The sequence below is a fragment of the Synchiropus splendidus genome, chromosome 15 (assembly GCF_027744825.2).
Source record: "Synchiropus splendidus isolate RoL2022-P1 chromosome 15, RoL_Sspl_1.0, whole genome shotgun sequence".
NCBI lineage: Eukaryota > Metazoa > Chordata > Actinopteri > Syngnathiformes > Callionymidae > Synchiropus > Synchiropus splendidus.
Window position 1 is genome coordinate 1,558,690 of NC_071348.1, and position 18,365 is coordinate 1,577,054.

The 18,365-nt window shown below is 42.8% G+C and overlaps 2 protein-coding genes across 10 annotated transcripts in view; both read left to right on the forward strand.

Annotated features, from left to right (window-relative positions):
- The first annotated feature begins 2,823 nt into the window (after positions 1–2,823).
- LOC128772021 (protein NDRG1-like) lies at positions 2,824–6,202 on the forward strand. Its single transcript, XM_053888010.1, has 11 exons — positions 2,824–2,992; positions 3,070–3,175; positions 3,716–3,836; positions 3,922–3,984; positions 4,064–4,124; positions 4,286–4,372; positions 4,460–4,683; positions 4,787–4,886; positions 5,478–5,513; positions 5,588–5,639; positions 5,716–6,202. Exons 1-11 carry the CDS (start codon positions 2,942–2,944, stop codon positions 5,946–5,948), a joined length of 1,134 nt encoding a protein of 377 aa, XP_053743985.1. The 5' UTR covers positions 2,824–2,941; the 3' UTR covers positions 5,949–6,202.
- A 1,578-nt stretch (positions 6,203–7,780) lies between these two features.
- LOC128772019 (focal adhesion kinase 1-like) overlaps positions 7,781–18,365 on the forward strand; it is a 38,021-nt gene continuing 27,436 nt past the window's right edge. For 2 of the 9 annotated variants that reach the window (XM_053887999.1, XM_053887998.1), the window contains exon 1: positions 14,882–16,542. In XM_053887999.1, the coding sequence (XP_053743974.1) occupies positions 16,395–16,542 (148 nt within the window). In that variant the 5' untranslated portion in view covers positions 14,882–16,394. Of the gene's footprint in view, positions 8,163–9,593; positions 9,946–13,561; positions 13,589–14,877; positions 16,543–18,365 lie in introns of those variants that run through there. The other 7 variants (XM_053888003.1, XM_053888000.1, XM_053888004.1 and 4 more) reach the window with 6 other exon arrangements.

Consider the following 18,365-nt stretch of genomic DNA (forward strand, 5'->3'; position numbering starts at 1 on the left):
GATAAGGACTTCAACAACTGCTCAGGCAGAAGACATTGGTTTGACCCCTTTAGGCCCTAGCATTGTGACAAATGGAGGGACCGTAAACACAAAACATGGAGTGCTCAAAAATATTTTTAAATATTATTGTTTTAAAAAATGATAAATATATGAATACATTATAAATATTTCATTATATGATGTACTGACTCCAAATGGAATGTATTGGAAATACATGAAGAGATCCCATATAAATAAAAAAAAACTTCCTTCATTCAAAAGGGAAATGATAAACAAAAATTGATTTTTAAAATAATTTTCCAATAATGTGGGGTCAAATTAGGGATGAAATAGTGCTTTAAAATTTAAGCAACAAAATATATAGTAATAAGAAGTATTAATAATAATTTGAGAATTAGATTTGAAAAATGCTTGGAAATCGAAAAATCCTAAATAAATATGTGAATAAATACAGTATACCGAGGAAATATGATGGATATATGGAATTAAGAATACGTCTAAATAAATGTGGAAATAATATTAACATCATGTTCAAATATATTTATGCGGAATCTATATAATAAACATATGGAAGAGGATTAGTATAAACAACAGGCTAATGTATAGGTTAATAAATGAGTGCCTCGATAGCTGCATCTGTGTTTACCACCATATATTCCATGCTGCTATGCAAAGTGTTTACACGTCAGTGATAAACATCAATCCTTACAGCTGCAGAGGAAAACAGTGAAATGCTAACCAAGTGAAGCAAACTACCGTTGTGTTGCATGGTTCAGGCTCAGGATTGTATCTCACTCTGTAATACTCGATAATCCTGGTGAAGACACAAGCAGCTGACCACCATCTAGTGGCTCCTGTGAGCAAGTGAGGAGAAGCTCAAGCCGGTGAAGGAGTCAGAAAGCTGGGGGGAACACGCACACAGGGGCTCCACTGCTGGGGGTCATGATCAAGCAGTACGGACTGGACTTCAGTGAGCAGCACAATGAAATTCATATGCATATGACTGGGTGTCACATGATCTTGTGTCAAGAATGATCTTGAGTCAGCCCCTCCCAGCTACCTAGAGGGAGATACACATTCACACTTGAAAATTTAGAGTCAAATGTGACCTCTCACTTTGAGAGGAGACCTGAGTGCCCAGAGGACACACCCACGCAGACAGACACCCAGATTGTCACCCAGATACAACACGTCTTTCATGCAGTCCTGGTCCAGATGTAGTGACGCGGATCCATCAGAGACATCTTAATGAAGTCAACAGTTCGTGGCAGCATTAGCAGCGAAGTAGGCTAGCAGGCCACAGAACAAGTCAGCGTTATTTGTGATGCTGACGCGTGACTGGATCTGACCCATCTGTTGCCTTCTGCTCCTCAGCCTCGGCTAAATGGATTAAAGCTCCTTCCCTCACAGATTTGCCGTTGCCACCTGAGTCAGTCATGGGTTTAACACAGGGGTCCCGGTCTGTTTTGTTTCCGTTCCAACAGCTGTTACTGTCTGCTCATGACCACAAACATGCTCCTTCATTGATGAGTCAGTGTTGAGCTTGCGGCATGACCCACTGACGGAGGCTTCCCCCACATGTCCTAACTGTCTGTAAACCTCTGACTTGGCAAAGTGCATCACAGGAAGCGCACACCTGCAGGGAATATCTAGAAGAAGGTTTACAAGCGTGACAGTCTGTTACAGCAGGCTTGTTCAAGTACATTTAAATAACATTGCATCGCACAATCACCTTAAAGGCAAAGATGTCAGTAATAAATTCAGCTATTAGATGAATAACTTTCCTGAATCTTAGTCGCAAAACCACAATGTTTCCTGTCAAAAACCATTCTTTTCATTCGTTCTTCCATTTCCTGTCACTCATTGCTATCAAGAGACATGTGGGGAGAGGGTCATCCTTGACCAGTAGACAACCACACATCACACACTCATACTGATGGAGAACTTGGAGCCAAACATGCAAATGGCAGAACCCAGAGTCGTTCCAAAGCCGGCGTTGCCTCATGCCAAAATCGAACCTCCAACTTTGCACGTGCAGTTGTTGAGCTTGGTGGAATAGACAAGGATGGGGCAAGCGTATTTAACTACACACAAGTCGCGGTGTTGAAAATCCCTGCATGAGTCATGTTCCACTTTATGTTCCCAGTAAACACTTCAGTAACCGAGAGTTGGTTGCATCCAAGGCTAAAGTTGCTGTATTTGGACCGATGAGTTTAGTAAATAATCCAATCTCCTTCCAATGGGAAACTAAATAACTGAGTGAGAAGTTCATCATCTTAACTTCTGTATCTTTGCCAGAGGTGTGCATGTTGCACCGTGATGTATGATGATGTTCGTAAACAGGGTTGTGGCCCAGTAAGTCGAAGGTCAGGGTCAGCTGACCTGCTGGGAGCACAGCGTTCTGCCCCGAGCAGCAGATGGCTCTCTGAGATTAGACGAGTGACCTCCTGACAGCTTGGACCAAGGTGATCTGAATCCTCAAACACAGTGAAAGGAAATTATGTATCTTCAGAACCAAGTTCACAATCATGCATCTTCATATGTCTATGAATGTATAGCTCAGTTGTAGGTCTTCTGACAGCTTTCATATCACGTGATTATCAAAGTCCTGTTGTATGGTTGAAGTTGAACTCTAGAGTTCCCCTCCAACTCTCCAGTGGTCGTAGCATCCATGCTTCAGTTCTTGATCAAACTGAAATGAGATGGCATGAAGCAGCATGAGAGGAGATTAGAGCAGGAAGGCGGCCACATGTGCGTCAGGTTGGACCTTCAGCTTAGTGGCAGATCAGCACTGTTGGGTATATAAAGCAGCTCAGGGAGTCCTTCACACAATCGGAGCTGTCCTCCACTGCAACTCAAGACCAGCCAGACGATCCGATCCAAGGTTGCCGTCACACAACACCTCTTTCCTGTTGACCCACCTGAGACAGCGCCAGCAGCCATGGTTCTGGAAGAGAGCGAGTGCGACTCTGTGTTCGAGCCCCACATCAACGTGAGTTCATCATGGGTGGATGAAAGGGCTGTCGATAGCAGGTAACTAACTGTGAAATGCATTGTCTTCTGATTAAGGAGGAGCACATCGACACTCCATATGGGAAGGTCCACACCATCATGATGGGAGTACCGAGAGCAAACCGCCCGGTCATCCTGACGTACCACGACATCGGGCTGAACCGTAAGCTTTTAGAGACAGTCAACACCTCTGAGTTTCTGTAGGGCAAGGTCACTGGTCAGAGATCAAGAACATGGAGTTACAAGAACATGAATTCATATGCTTTGTTAAATGCTTAGCACCATCACAGTAAACGGTGTGGTGAGCCACCACTGTTTCCTGACCTGACCTAACAGACTGACCTGGATCTCTTAACTTGCTGCTGTCTTGTTGCTATCTTCATGTTGTACTTTTCAATTCTCAAGTAGATGAAGTCAACTTTTGCATATATATTTTACTTCACTATTTGGGTTTGATTTTCTATTTTAAAAACATTTATTAGATTGGAAACATGACGTCCTATTCTTGTTATACTCTATCTGAGGATGTTGAACAGAATTCAGACCCATAGATGAGAGCACGTATCACTGGATGTATATGACCGACACCTTCTTTCACAAAACATATAGAGCCTATTAAAAGACATTTGACAGACTGAACCCATTTTTTTTTTTAATGAAGCTGTCATTTACACACCAAACTGAGCTGCTGATTTCTCCGCAGACAAGTCGTGTTTCGAGACTCTGTTCAGCCACGAGGACATGCAGGAGATCATCAGACACTTCCCAGTGTGTCATGTTGAAGCCCCTGGCCAACACGAGGGAGCCAAAACACTTCCAACCGGGTCTGCAGGCCAAATCTCTTTAAAGATTAGCTTTCATCATTTTTTATATTCAACAAATTAACACTTCGGGCTGCTGCCTTCTCAGGTTCACCTACCCCACCATGGATCAGCTGTCTGAGGCACTTCCTTCTGTCCTGAAGCATTATGGGTAAGAACAAATTAGATCCTATCTTCTGCTCGCCTTCACTGATACCAGTGACAACAGAGAAATACTTTACACTTTACAGTTTGAAAAGTGTTATTGGACTCGGGGTCGGCGCAGGTGCTTGGATCTTGGCCAACTTTGCAGTGAGTAGATATTACTTTGTACATCATTTTAAACAGTTTGCTAGATGCTCTATTAAGCTCATACACACGCTAAAAATACAGATATATGTTTGAATACACTTTTAAAATATTTGATAACTGCTGTTTGAGCCAAAATTCAAGTGACGTCTTATCTGTCTCAGCTCAACCACCCAGACCTGGTGGACGGTTTAGTTCTGGTCAACATCAACCCCAAAGCTGAAGGACTGATCGACTCATTTGCCAACAAGGTACTGGACGTTCTGCTTTTTTTAATGTTTGTACATCCAGTTTATTGATGGAGTTATTCATACTTTGGACTGATCTTTACATCCCAGATCACTGAATGGACCCACACTCTTCCCGACACAGTCATCACCCACTTATTTGGGAAGGAGGAGATCCAAAATAACCACGACCTCATCGCCACATATCGCCACCACATCACAGCAACCATGAACCAGGCCAATGTGGTTCAGTTTGTCCGCTCGTACAACAGTCGCAGCATGTTGGCGGTGGAAAGGCCTGTTCCTAATGGCAACATCAACGCCAGGACTCTGAAGTGAGTTCTACCATTTGAGCGTTGCGATAAAGAGTCAAAGTGATTTGAGCATAAATGGCCATGAAGCATGAGCATAACGCCCATGTTTTTCCATATATCTAAGGTGCTCCACTCTGCTGGTCGTTGGAGACAACTCTCCTGCTGTGGATGCAGTGGTGGACTGTAACTCCAAACTCAACCCAACAAAGACAACTCTACTGAAGGTAACAGTCTGTAACTACCTTCATTGTTCAGATTCCTCCATTCACTTTCAATGGTACAAAACAAGCATCCATTCAAGTTACCAGCTCCAGATGAAACAAGCAGAAACCAGATATATCAACTTAAAAGAAACACAACTGAAATAAATCAATTTTCACATGGCTATGGTGATAAAAATGTGGGCTTACCAACGTTTTGACCAGGTTCTCATTCATTCCCTGAGTGCAGGCTCTTCTTTGTGTCTCTGGAGCTTTACATGCTCTATGACTCTACTGCCGCCAACTGTCCAATTGGGCTCATTGCACTGTGAATATTATGAACTCAAGTTATGCAAATGAAATACATCGATATAAAATAAGCGTAAGGCAATAACACATGGTTAACAAAATAGTTTAAACTACAGTTTCTTTTAATACAGTGACTGGATTTGAACAGTGTTTGAACTGATCAGATTTTAGTGGTCAGTTTATCCAGTATATTATTCATATACAGCATAACCTCTTCTTGCGAATTATTATTGTATAATTGAATTCATGTACCTGAGCCCTATAAAGACCACATACACTCGACTGATGCGACTATTAACCTTGCAGATGGCCGACTGTGGAGGACTACCTCAGGTGGATCAGGTAAGTCAACAAACTTAACAAGTAAAACCTTCCACTCGTCAAGAAAATCCATTTATCTTGCGTGTTTCTCTCAGCCTGCCAAAGTGATTGAAGCCTTCAAATACTTCATCCAAGGCCTGGGATACTGTAAGTCACACTGAGAGCAGCTCTATCTCTAAAGCAGCTATTACTAATATTTGAACAACAATCTCTCTGCCCTCAGTATCGAGTGCCAGCATGACTAGACTTCGCTCCCGAACAACCTCTAGCTCCAGCATCTCCTCCTTCGATGGCTCAAGGAGCCGCGCACACACCAACGAGCTGCAGCGAGGCCGCATACACTCCCATGGCATGGAGGAGAAGCGTGGCCGTTCGCACACAGACGTCTCCATGGAGAGCATTTCCAACCAACACATGGAGCGCAACATCTCAAAGTCCACTGAGATGGCCTGCTAGAAAACTCATCCTCTGCATGCACTTTCCTGTCATGCCCTTTGACGTGCACCAACTCAACGTGACCCTGCACTCTTCCATCATGTATTCAGTCTGTCAGTAGTCTTCCCAGTATCTATCCAAAAATACACGTTTATGTACATTCCAGTGTTATATCTTAGGGATGTGTGTATATACTCCCACACACTAGCATGATGAAGACATTATTACTAGATAGAGGACTTATTTATACCACTGAATAAACATTCATCCATAAATCTTAGGCTTGTGTTTTATTTTAAATCAACATTATCACTTGTAAAGTTGGTCATTTTGCGTTAGGTCTTGTAACGCCAATCAATGACGACTGTTTAATTCATTCAACCATAGATTTGTGACAACAAGATTCCTATTTATTGAGTTGTTAAATCATTGTCGGCAAAGTACATTCTCTTTTAGTGGTGTCAGGTGCAGTCCTGAATAGCTCCTCAAGATATTGACGGACTGTTTCTAAAAAGTGTCTGGAGGTTTCAATTGATGGTGGTATATGCAGTGCTACTATCTGGCCACTAGATAGAGCGCTGGTTTCATCATACACCGAAATACGCCAGTTACAGTATAGTTTAAGATCACTGACCTCAAGTAGTGTTATACAGCCAGAGTGAGGAAATATCACCTGCTTTAGCCTTGACCATGTCATATTACGTCAGATAATAGCGTGTACATTGCTTGGATATTTGTATTTATTCTAAATAAAGTAAAGAGTAAAAACTTTTTTTGACATGTTTAAACACATCAAACAGTGAGGGCAGATTACAAGTCCATTTCAGCTTGTGTTGACAAGGAATATATATTTCCTACATCTTGCTGGCTGACATTTTCACAACTGCAACCTTTGCATACCGTTTCGCCACAGTCTTCAGTGACTGACTCAAACGTGGATGTGATTACAGATATCTATGAATCATGAATGGACGTACGCAGCGTAGGTGAGTTCGTGTGTGGGCCAAATTAGAAGCACAGATTCAGGGAGAAAAGCTTCAACATCATAATGATGCTGTTTGTGTGCGACGACTTGACAGAGGAGGGAGCATCTTCATTTCAAAGAGGCTTTTGTTCACCAACCATTTTGATACTGAGATGAATTATCTATGCCACAAATCCCTTGAGATTATATTTAGCCACGAGACACCAACTCAGGATCTATAGAAAAGGAGAAAAAAAGCAAACACACATCATGTAAGCATTGAATACCTGCATCAGACATAAACACAACACTGACTTCCCCTCTCCACAGCCAGCTTCTACTGAAGCTCATTCGCAGGTTTAACACCAAAAACCATATCCTTTAACTATTGTTATAGTAAACCTCATTGTTGAAAGTCAAGATCACAGTCAAATCAAATAACTAAGATAATATTTCCCAAAGATCCCAAAGATCTTTAATGTGGATTTCAAAGGACATGAGCATGATTTTTATTTGGAGAGGTGCATGCAGAACAATAAGCCGGGACACCTTTGTCAGAGCCAATTATTATTGAATAATAGATACAATATACAGAGAAGATGTGAGGGTAAGAAATTGTTTCGGACCTGTTAGATTAAAGAGGATTTCAGTTAGATAATCATATTTTTTCCACCATTTTTGTGTGAAATGAACAACTAAAAAACAAGCAAAAACCTTAAAGCTTAGTTTTTTCGGTAAGCAGGGGAATTGGTTGGGGGGGGGTCATGCTATATCAAGGACAAGTGTGTTGAAAATAGTATTGACTTCGTGGGTGAATCAGAGAATAATAGTTGCTAATATTGAAGAGCGCATGGAACACACCTCACATGACTCACTCCTGATCAAATTGAACATCACCGCTGCGGTGACAGTGGATCATCCAACGGAACCGGAATCAATGAAACGTCGCTCTCTGTTAAAGTGACCGTGAAAGTTGGCTGCTGGGCTTGTTTCCAAGTCGGTCGGGACACTCGCCGTGACAGAGCCGCCAGCTGCAGCCATGTTGGAAGAGCGGAGCCTCCAGCTGCTGCAGCCGCACTGCTAGCTGCTGCTAACGTCAGTGACACCGACCACCGGCCACGGCGCTGTTGTGGACCGAACACCCTCTCAGCGGACTGCCTCCGAACTGGGTCTCTCACTGACGGACGTATGAGTAGAACCAGCGCGTATTGAGCAGGAACGGTGGCCGGGGACCGGGAGTAGGCGCGGCCGAGCTGCTGGGCCTGATTCGGGTGAGTATTGATCCTTGTGGGCGGAATGAGTGGGAATATCCCACCGTTAGCTCCGCTAGCTTAGCATTAAAGGGGTTACAGTCACAGACAATGGGGTTCACGCCAGGGCTGAAGCCGCGGCTGCGATATTGGCCAAATGTGGACCGTTATCTGGAAACTGAGGATGACTTATTGTTCCAGACGTGTTGAAGTGATTTGTATTCCTCGCAGGCAGTGGCTGTGGTGCAGTGGCCGAAACCAACCTCAAGTTATCCTTTCGGGCTCCAAACCGATGGCTCCTGTCATGAGCAGCCACGCTAACATCGCTTTTATGTCAACATAGGGCCACAAAAGAAGGGGGTTGTTGCGCTCAGAACCATGTGGCCGGTTCGGGTTGTTTTTCAATTCCAGATTTATCAGCCATGAATTCATGTGTAGAAGAAGAAGTCGCCCCTACAAAGAGTTGGTGTGGTGCTGAAATGAACATGTATGGAGCAGCCAGATTCCAAATGCACTGTCGTGCCCCTGACACATTTGTTTTCCTGCCCTTCGATTGTCTCTTTCCCCCCGACATGTCTCCTGAGCCAAACTAACTGGAGGCAGTCCATGTACCAGAACATCATCAGATTGCATCACTGTCTTTATGACCTGGGTCTTCTGGGTCTTGCCTTCTGCTCTTCATTTGGATTTCCTGTCTTATTATCCACCAAGCTCAATGATGCCTCCAGGCTCGTAACGTCAGGGCACAGAAGTGTCATACGTGAACTGAATATTGTCTTTAGTTGTAATTGGCCTGTGATCTGTGTGATATGCTTCACCCATGAACCCAGAATCACCCTCCAAAAGCAGGATGGTTGATTTAGTAATTCACTGACTGAAGTTTCATGGAAGCCCATTTAAAAACACACTGGATTTCGTGTTGTTTTAATGGAAACATTTTGCAGATATTCTGGGAAAAAAACTCAGTTAATGACTAAGGTTATAGAGCCTCCACGATATATATTCACACACATATAAACACACATCACTTGTTTTCGATTTCATCAACCGCTTTGTACCACTAATCTTGGCTCTGAAGCAAGAAGAGCGTGCCGCTTCTGACCAGTGATCGTGCCCACGCTGACACCTGCTTGGGGACTACCACTAATCACAAGGATGTTTTTGAGTAGTCACTGGTGTAGTCCACTAGGGAAAACAGGCTCACAATTAGGCAGACGGTCATAATGTTATGGCTGATGCTGTTTCTGAAACATGGCAGAGTGATGCAGCCAATAAGTAGAGCTGAAAAAAAAAAAACAGAACAAAGTGTGCAGACATGTCACATGGTCCCTACTGTTTTCTAAAAGCTTCACATACACAGGAACACGTGCATTTTTGAATATATCGAATTTGTGTTAGGAGGATCTAAAACGTTTGTGAGAGAGGTGCTGTTTGTCCTCTAAATGTTGGCAGGCTGTCTTGTCCGAATGAGATTTGGAATGTGTTTGTTGACTAAGTGAATTCTATACCTTGTTATCTTCCCTCATTGACACATGGACGAACAGGCAGTGGCGTACGCTGATCCGAGCGGACGAGCTGACGTGAATGAATTGACTGTTTTAAGATGAAACTCAGCCCCCAGGTGTGGCAATTTGAAACAAATCAGAGGGCGGGTGTTTTCCCTCTACTTTGTGACAGCACTACTGTACAACCAGGAAGTAGTGGAGAGGAAAGGGAGATACTCGGACAGTTTGGCAGAGGCTTAGTCCTCTTCCCACTGACTGCAAAATGCAGTTCTGGGACTTTTTGGGCTGCTCCACGGGAGGTATGTGTGGCTCCTTAACGTGTTTGTGGGTGTTCTGTCAGGCTTTGGTGTGTGTTGTGCTCGGAACCAGGTAAGTTAGAGTGGGGCTGGCTGGGTGAGGGAAAGGAATTCATGCTGATCACCACCGTGCAAGCAGTTGCATGTGAAGCACTCCTGACAGATCGCGTACGGAGCGCAAACAAGGACTGAGCTTCTGATTTGCTTTCTGTAAATCTGCCCGGAAGCTTTGCCGTTTCAAATGTGTGCCTCTGTATGTTTTCGTTTGATCCGAGTGATGCTTTGATTCAAAACAGTTCGGCAGTTCGAATGATCGAGTCACCTGGACTGTGAGTGATTCATGTGGCTGACTGACATGCAGCTGTTGTACGTGTCGTCACATAGAAGACTTTTATTTGTGTAACTCTTGGGCTGATTTTCTGTTTCTACAATGAGGATGATTTGGACTTAATTTGCCAGCTTGGCTCAGCAGGAATCACAGAGCTGCAGTGTAATTGTGTCTCTATCTAAATCCATTTCAACAACTGCAGGCTGGAGCGATCAAATATCACCTTTGCTACACACAAACCCCAAAGTCTCAGTGAAGTCGACAGCACTGCAATCATCTGGCAAATGCTGTTGATACTGAACTGTGTTGTCACATGGTCTGATTGTGTTTTCTTTACTCGTGGGAAATAGATCTGCTACAAGAGAAACCATGCCGTCTGTGATGGATTAAAGCATTGGCTTATTTAAGCTCTGTGTTATTGTTGTTTTGTTGTGCTGTGCTAAATTCCTTTTCTACCTCGGATACCATGACGAGCCTCGGGGCATGCATTGTTGTGTTGCTCCACAAGCAATAGCTTAGATACCTGATGACCTGTGTCATATTCTAGCCAGCAATCTGAAGGAAGAGGAAGCGGGTTGACCATGGTGCGGTTGCTCTGTGTATTGCATAATTTTGTCAATGCTTTAGTGGTCATGGGCACATGATTTGTGTGAGCAAATGCAGAAACATGCTGTGTGGCAGTTCATCTGGAAGTATTGGTGTAAACATGTGCTCCTGTTGGGTCATCAAAAGCCAACCCCTATTAGAATCCTTCCAGTTTTGCTGAACGTATTCCTCGTGATTAGCATGTCGGTCAGTAGCTAATAGTCAGGTACGCTTTTGTTGTTGAGATTGACTAGTATATGACCTTATATTCTTACTTGGCATACAGTATAGGCCTTGGTCGCAGTTTAACTCTTGTTTAGACAGTCAATGATCTGTTTTGAGCGCTTCAGTGTGGTGTTTTTCATGTTTAAGCTCGAGCTGTATTTGTGGCAAAGTTTTATTAAAATATAACTGCTTGCTTATGTCATTTGAAATGGAAAAAACGGCCACATGTGTAAGACTTTATCAAATTAAGTTTAGTAAGGATGTTTTTCCAAGAGCTTCCAAGAATACCGTTAAGTTAGCCCTGATCTATTAACAGTTTGAAAAACAGACTTTTTATTTGGCAGCACAACACTTGAAAATATGTCAAGCATGTAAACAAGGAAATAAGTCACGACCACCTAGTTATCAAATGTCAACAGAGCTTAGTCGCCATCTGTCTTGCATTGCTGGTCCAGTTTTATCCTTCTGTAGCAACAATATTCAATGCTACCTGTTCCTTCCCCGCCATCCTTTGTTTTAGGTATCTGACACCATCCCTGGTCCATATTACCGACATTTTATTAAAGTGATGTAGACTTTTAATTGCGTTTTCTCACTTCCACAACAGATTTGATTTTCTGAAATGGGCATATAAATAAGAAATTCAGCTGCAGATGTTCACCTTAATTGGGCATGCTGCCAGGCACTGAAGCACTCGCTTCTTCATCTTGCTGTTATCTACATATATGAAACCAACAATATCTGTCAACGTTGAATGCAGATGATGATCTGAGTTGAAATAAATGATGCCTTTTTGTATTGTATGGAGATTTAAATGTTAAGTATTTTTGTGTGGACACTTCCGATCAGATGAACAACAATTGATTCCCTCATACTTCTCTTGTCTTGCAAAACAGGTTTAGCAAAAAAAAAACTACATTGTACTACATTGGAAATGTGCCCAATACCACCACCTTTTGTGGTTCAGGCATTGTTAACCATCTGTGGGACTGCTGTCTTCTCGCTGGCTTAAAGTCTAAATGTATGGATTGTATTCACTTCCTGTAGTCCGTATTAAGAACCCACGATGGACACTAGACTTTAGTGCACAAATCTCCTATATGAGATTGCGGTCAATCAATAGTGGCCATCAGCAGACTGACAACCTGAAGCTACGAGCTTGGTTCTTCACATTCTCTGAAGTTGACTGGCATGAGCTGCTCAAATCGGTTGTGCGTATGGAAATGGAGTTGTACTCAGGCCTGAGCCAAGCGTGTGTATAACAGTGTCAACTCTGTGGTTCACAGCCGGAGGCAGTGGTTTCTTACTTTGTGTGGGAGAAAGAAAAAGGCTGAGAGCATGACAGAGAAATGTGATGTAGTGGGAGTGCAAAGGACTGAAGAGTGTTTATGCAAGTGGCAATGCTTAAAGCTCTTCTTCAGATAATTGTTTTCTGTCCAAATGTTCTTCTACTTAAGGGGCTGTTATTAATTTGAGTTCAATTGGGTCATATTTTCTGATTCTGGCATTTTATTTAATTCTGTTGGGTTTGTGAATGCAAATCATGTTGGTCCTTAAAATCACAATTTGTAAAATGTCTCTTCTTTCAGAAGTGATCTGATGAAATGTATTGATAGACTCAGCGAATGTCCATCTTTTTCAGCGAAATGACCTCAGAGAAGAGAGACCAGTTTGATGGCACTGTCAGGGGTTCTCAGAGGCTGTGATGTTGCGAAGGGACCTGTCATGACTAGAAACCTGTTGAGCTTGTACACAACACTGAAAAGAAAAGTGATACACCAGAGGTAGTAGCTGGGAGCTTAACTAAAGCGATTGTTGCTCAGGCTGGGCTGTTTTGGGTGAGCTGTGGGTTTATCACGCTCTGTCCACTGTGAACAAATCACATGCATGTAAACTCCTTTATTGATCGTTGTGTCTGACCAAGTAATCTATATACAAGTCTAATGATTTACGGACATGCAAAAAGAAATGTTGCTGCTGAGTTACTATTAAATCTAGTTTAGAACTGCTATTTAAATGCATTTTGCTGTGAAGAATACTGCACTTTGCATTGGTGTGTATAGATGTTCACTTAGTTTGTTGAATTTGCTTGTTAACACAAGGCTGTGCAGCAAAAATAACTGATTCATTCATTCATTCGTGAATGACACCAGTGACTGAGCAGAACATTTTGCCATCTCATACTGGATGTTTTGGCAATCTATGAGGCCACATCATATTCCCCTTATTCATCTGGGTTGCTGGCTGCAGAGATGCCGGTGCTGAAGGACATGTCAGCTACAGTAGCTACTCAATGAGATCAACCTTTGTCATTCAACTGGACCTTTATCAAGACTGCTGGGCTACCAATGATGGACCCTTCCATTGACTCCAGTTAGATCAGGGTGATAAATAATAGTATAAATGGTAACTTGTTTTGTATTGTGATTTGTTTTGATATCAACTGAAAAGTAATGGTTTATTTTCCTTTCTTTGTTGCAGATCTTTCTAGGATATCACAGTGCTCTGGTGAGTTGGACAGCGTATTCTGATATCATTTTATGGATTGGTATGATTAAATTGTTAACTAAAAGATTGTTTTAAGAGCATACTTTTTTCTGTTTCATATTTGGAAAAGTTCATAGTTTGAGAAGAGGTTTTGTCCTCTCAATTATCACTATTGGTGGCGCTGCTCCCAGGTGGAGGAGCAATTCTGGAGGACTCACAGTGGAAATTGGAGAACAGAGGGATCAGTAAACAAAAGTTTAAAATTCAAAATCATTGAAGAATTCTTTACCTCTGCCTCAGTCTCAATCAATTCTCAAATCTCTAATAATATATTGTCTGCTGCACATGATTTGCTCAGTTATCTCATAGTTTAGTTTCACGAGCCAAACATTCATCGATTTCGAAGGGGAATGACAGAGAATGTGAGATTGTGTTTGTTTGATTGGCGTTTCTACCCACAGTTAACCTCTTCACCTCCATTTCCTCACAATGACATCATCAACGGACTTCTCATAAAAGCCCACTCGTAGCTGTTAAACACTGGAATATTATCGCTGTTCACATTATATCAAAGTGGCATTATACTTCCCTGCCTTTTACATTGATTTTGCTTTTTTTCAATTATAGCACAAGTGACATTTACTGCATGATGCATGGGGATATCACGCACTTCACATCACTCCACGTCTAAAGAGAGAGCCATGGGCCAAAGGTTCAGTCATTATAATGCACTCTACTATGTTCAAGTGCTTAATAAATCGAAGATGTTAACAGCTTGCAGCGCACTAGACATAAAACGTCCAAATGATTCAAGATAAATTGATTCTGGATTTGTTTGACTTGTCGCAGCTGACAATAGAAGTATTGAGCTTTCTCAAATTCCTATTGGTCATGTTGTCAGGGTACAGAAAGAGTCAGTACTGCACTTGACTCAACTTCTCTATAGATAAGTGCTGCCAATTTCAGCCTTGTAGATTCTCATATTCACTCAACTGGGGGAGGGGCATTTTTTTCAGGTCAAAGGCTGGAATGTATGTTTTCAGTCACTAATCTGATCCCTGTAAATACCCCGTTTGTTCACAAGACTTTCTAATAATTACAGTTGCTCACGATTAATGCAGCGATGTTGGTATAAAAACACGGTGCTTCATCATCTAATGCATGCTTTCATCATGTTCAAGCTGCCTGTGAGTCGCCCTGATTGTCACCTACATGCTGCGCACTCCTGCTTTTGCATACGTAAACCTCTTTCCCGGGCTTAAGCTTCACTCCTCAGTCTCTTTGGTCTGCTCTTTTGGCTGCCTGAGCTCTGCACTGGATGTTCGGTATGTGTGTCGTCGACTGCAGCACCGTGAGTGTGTGAGTGTGAGTGAGGGACTGCGAATGGGCTAGAGCTCAGTTGCTCGCCTGCTGTTCCAAAAGAAAGCCCTCAGAAGCCACAGCTGTGGATTGATCGCCGTTTTTTCGTTGGACCTCGCTGCGTAATTCTTTCATCACAGATCTCGACTGGATATGTATGACAGTTTTGGGATTGTATAGGTTTCCCTTGGTTTCTGCCTCTTTGGTCCCTGGTTGATATCAGACACCTGCTTTGACCTGGATAACCGCTGGAGGCACAGCACGTTATAGGAAACTGTCCCCAGCATGGAACGCTAACATCTCTCCCGGGGTCGGTCTCCTTCTGTCCTCATCCTGGATGACTTCATTCCCTTTTGTTTTCGATCCTCGATCGGTTTCGCTGGCCTTCTTCAACTTCTGCCTCTCTTATATGCTACTCTACTATTTTAAGTGTCCCTGATTGCCCTAGATTCTTCTTCCTCTTTTATATTGACGCTCATGGCACACTAACTTCCCGAGGACAATGGACAAGTGTGGATTTACAGAACAAATAGCCTCTCTGGATAAAGCTGCTGTGATGTGATTACATGGAATTTTTCATGGACCAGTGGCCCGACTGTTGCCAGCCTTTCATAACCGGAACATTGTCATAAACTGTTGGGATCGGGACTGATGTCACTTAAAATACTAGTGTCTTTTTCTTTGAGACTTTTAGATTTTTGTTAAGTTACACATTTTGTGTTGGGCTGGACTGATGAATATTTCATTGCAGTGTAATCAGTAGCTGTAAATAACGACTGACGATTCGATGACCGTCAATGTCCATGCATCACACTCCAAATTGCATTTGCGTCACTCTTTCTCATTTTGTAAAGCGAAGAAATCATTGCAGTGTTAATAATGGGGAAGTTCATGTCAAAAGAGGTTAGAAGGTAAATGATTTGCACCGGTTACTACTGTAAACTTCCTGTTCCTTGTGCGTTTATATTTCGAGTCCTGCTTTGGGGCTTCAGTATTTTCCTTGTTTGAACTTCTTTTGTTCTGCATTGCACTGTTCCGTTGCCACATTTCTGACGTATCAGGTTCTGTGGTGAAGGTCTCTTATCCTCAGTCAAGAGTCTTGGTGGGGTTATTGATCTCTTGGACGCTCACTCATCTCTTCCAGCCATCGCAGGGGCTTCTTAGCGATTTTTGCTTGAAGTAGTGTTGGATTACGCAACCTAGACCGCAAACTTTTGCCTTAAACTGGTTCGGATATTACATCTTTGAAGCGTCGTCCAACCCCTTTGGCATCTTGACTCTTTGTTTCCTGAACCAGCTTTGCCTCTTCAAATTAAAAGCAATCGTGGACTGACTTAACTTGGCCCTTGCATAAGAAGCCTTGTCAATTTTTCCGACAGTCATACCTGCATTTGAGGCTCAATTTTACAGGAATTTCTCCTAAAGATGTTCAGATTTCACGGTGGAAACGCTCTGTGAGGTGGAACCTATGCTGTTCTTGGACTTCAACCATTTTTTTTGGGGTCATTTGGTCAAAACTGGAATCGCGTCTCCTTCAGGACGGATGGAGAAAAGTGGCTGCATACCTCTCTGCTGGACCAAAGGGGCTTGCATTTATGCCCATCACCCTTTGCCAAGTATGTAATATTGATTCTATCAGTAAGAAGTGCACCCTGTTCCTACAAACTAGAAGATGAATGACAGACCGTATGTGAATTTGTGTGAAACTGAGGGAGTAGTGGTATAAAACTGTTTAAGTATTTGCGGTAAATCATTTGTCGTGGGCCAAGGTCACTGGTGAAGAAGAGGGTGCTGGCAAGGTGGACCTGGTGGAGACAAGTAGGAGGCGTGATCTGTGACTTCACAATAGCAGCCAGAGTGAAAGGGAAGCCTTATTGGGCAGTAGTGAGATTTAGCCACACACAGCTTACACCACTTCAGTACTGTGACATTAGTGTTCCTGGCCTGTGTGAGGGAAGGTGTGGCCTCCCTTGACACCATTATAAAATATCAATGGGGCTTGCCATCTGTGTTTACAACATGGTGGAAAATGTGTTGTTGTTGTTTTTTTTTCATCTGTGGTTTTTGCTGCTGCAGCTGACTGCAACACGAGAGGTCAGCTGCAATACTACCTGCACGTCCCAATGTCTTAGACAAACATAGGGTGTGGAGAGATGCCAAACTGCACCATCCCTGCAGTACAAATCGGTCTACAACAGTAGATCAGTGGCTCTCTACAGCCCAACTCAAGAAAAGTGTGCTTTATTTATTCAAATGTATATTGAAGAACCAAGGAACAGTAAGATGAGTTGGATCAGCTTTGGGTCTTATCTATTTTTGCTATGAACATAAATGATGGAAACAATGTGACAAATCTGATCTGTGCTGCTCATTTATATTCATCATATGCTGAACATGTACTGTCACTTTAGGACCAAAGTTTATGAAGTCAGGAGTAATAAATGACGTTTGGGGATTTTCATGAACCAAGATTCACACTTCCTCTGGGTTTTTAGATATTAATTAAAAATACAGAAATGCATTTAATTTTTAAAATCAAGGAGATATATTTCCAGTTCAGAATCAACCTGCAAAGTAGTTTCATACGCTGCACACTAAGTAAGCTGATTTTGTTAGGCAGTAAATGCACAAGAGGGAGCAGGTAAACCGTTGCTAATGGTGTCTCAACTTCAGTGAATGAAATGAAAGACACATCCAGTACTATAGTCATTGGTGTTGCATCCAACTAACTGCCATTTTATGTTTTGAGCACATCAACCGCAGTTGTATATATGTAGAAAATGCTCACGTTTGGTAAAAGCCAGAAAAAAAAGGGGTATTAGAGGAAGCGCCTCATAGGCAGGGGAAAGATGAGGAGGAGGAAGTGAAAGCGCTGGTTCAATAGTGTAGAGGATCAAATGTAGACAAGGAGGAAGGAACTAAAAGGTTTGTGAGTGGCAGGAGTTGATGTGGTGTTGTGGGGGGTGCAGAAGAAGGGTGAGGGTGCCTTCCTGGGGGAGGAATAACGGAGGACAGGATGCTGGAAATGGACAGTGACGCACAACGAGCGGGATAAAAGTGGCTAATTAGTAACCAAGGAGAAAATAGCAAAGTTAGGATTGCAGATCGCCCCAGGTTTGCGCTAGTAACCCAGATAGCAGGAGAGAAAGTGTCCTCCTTTTGCTGCTGGTATGAGAGAGAGTTTAACTTCAGTCTTCTGAGGTTTAACAGGCTGATCAGTCAGGGAAGGGGGTGGGGGGCATGGTAGCCTTGGCAGCTGCCTGCACCCCCTCCTGACTGCCTGCATGGCCTAGATGATTTGATCCTCCTGCCTTCTCCTTCGGGGATTTACTTCAGATGACTCCAGAAGCATTGCTGCAGCCAGATACACTCTCTCCTGAAATTAATGAAACCTGAAAAAGAGTCGCCATGTTTTAATCCACATATCTACAAAGTTCTT

Coding starts and splice junctions, on each gene's coding strand:
- LOC128772021 (XM_053888010.1), top strand. CDS start 2,942: ATGGTTCTGGAAGAGAGCGAGTGCGACTCTGTGTTCGAGCCCCACATC. Junction 3,176..3,715: donor CCACGACATCGGGCTGAACC/GTAAGCTTTTAG, acceptor ATTTCTCCGCAG/ACAAGTCGTGTTTCGAGACT. Junction 4,125..4,285: donor GGATCTTGGCCAACTTTGCA/GTGAGTAGATAT, acceptor TATCTGTCTCAG/CTCAACCACCCAGACCTGGT.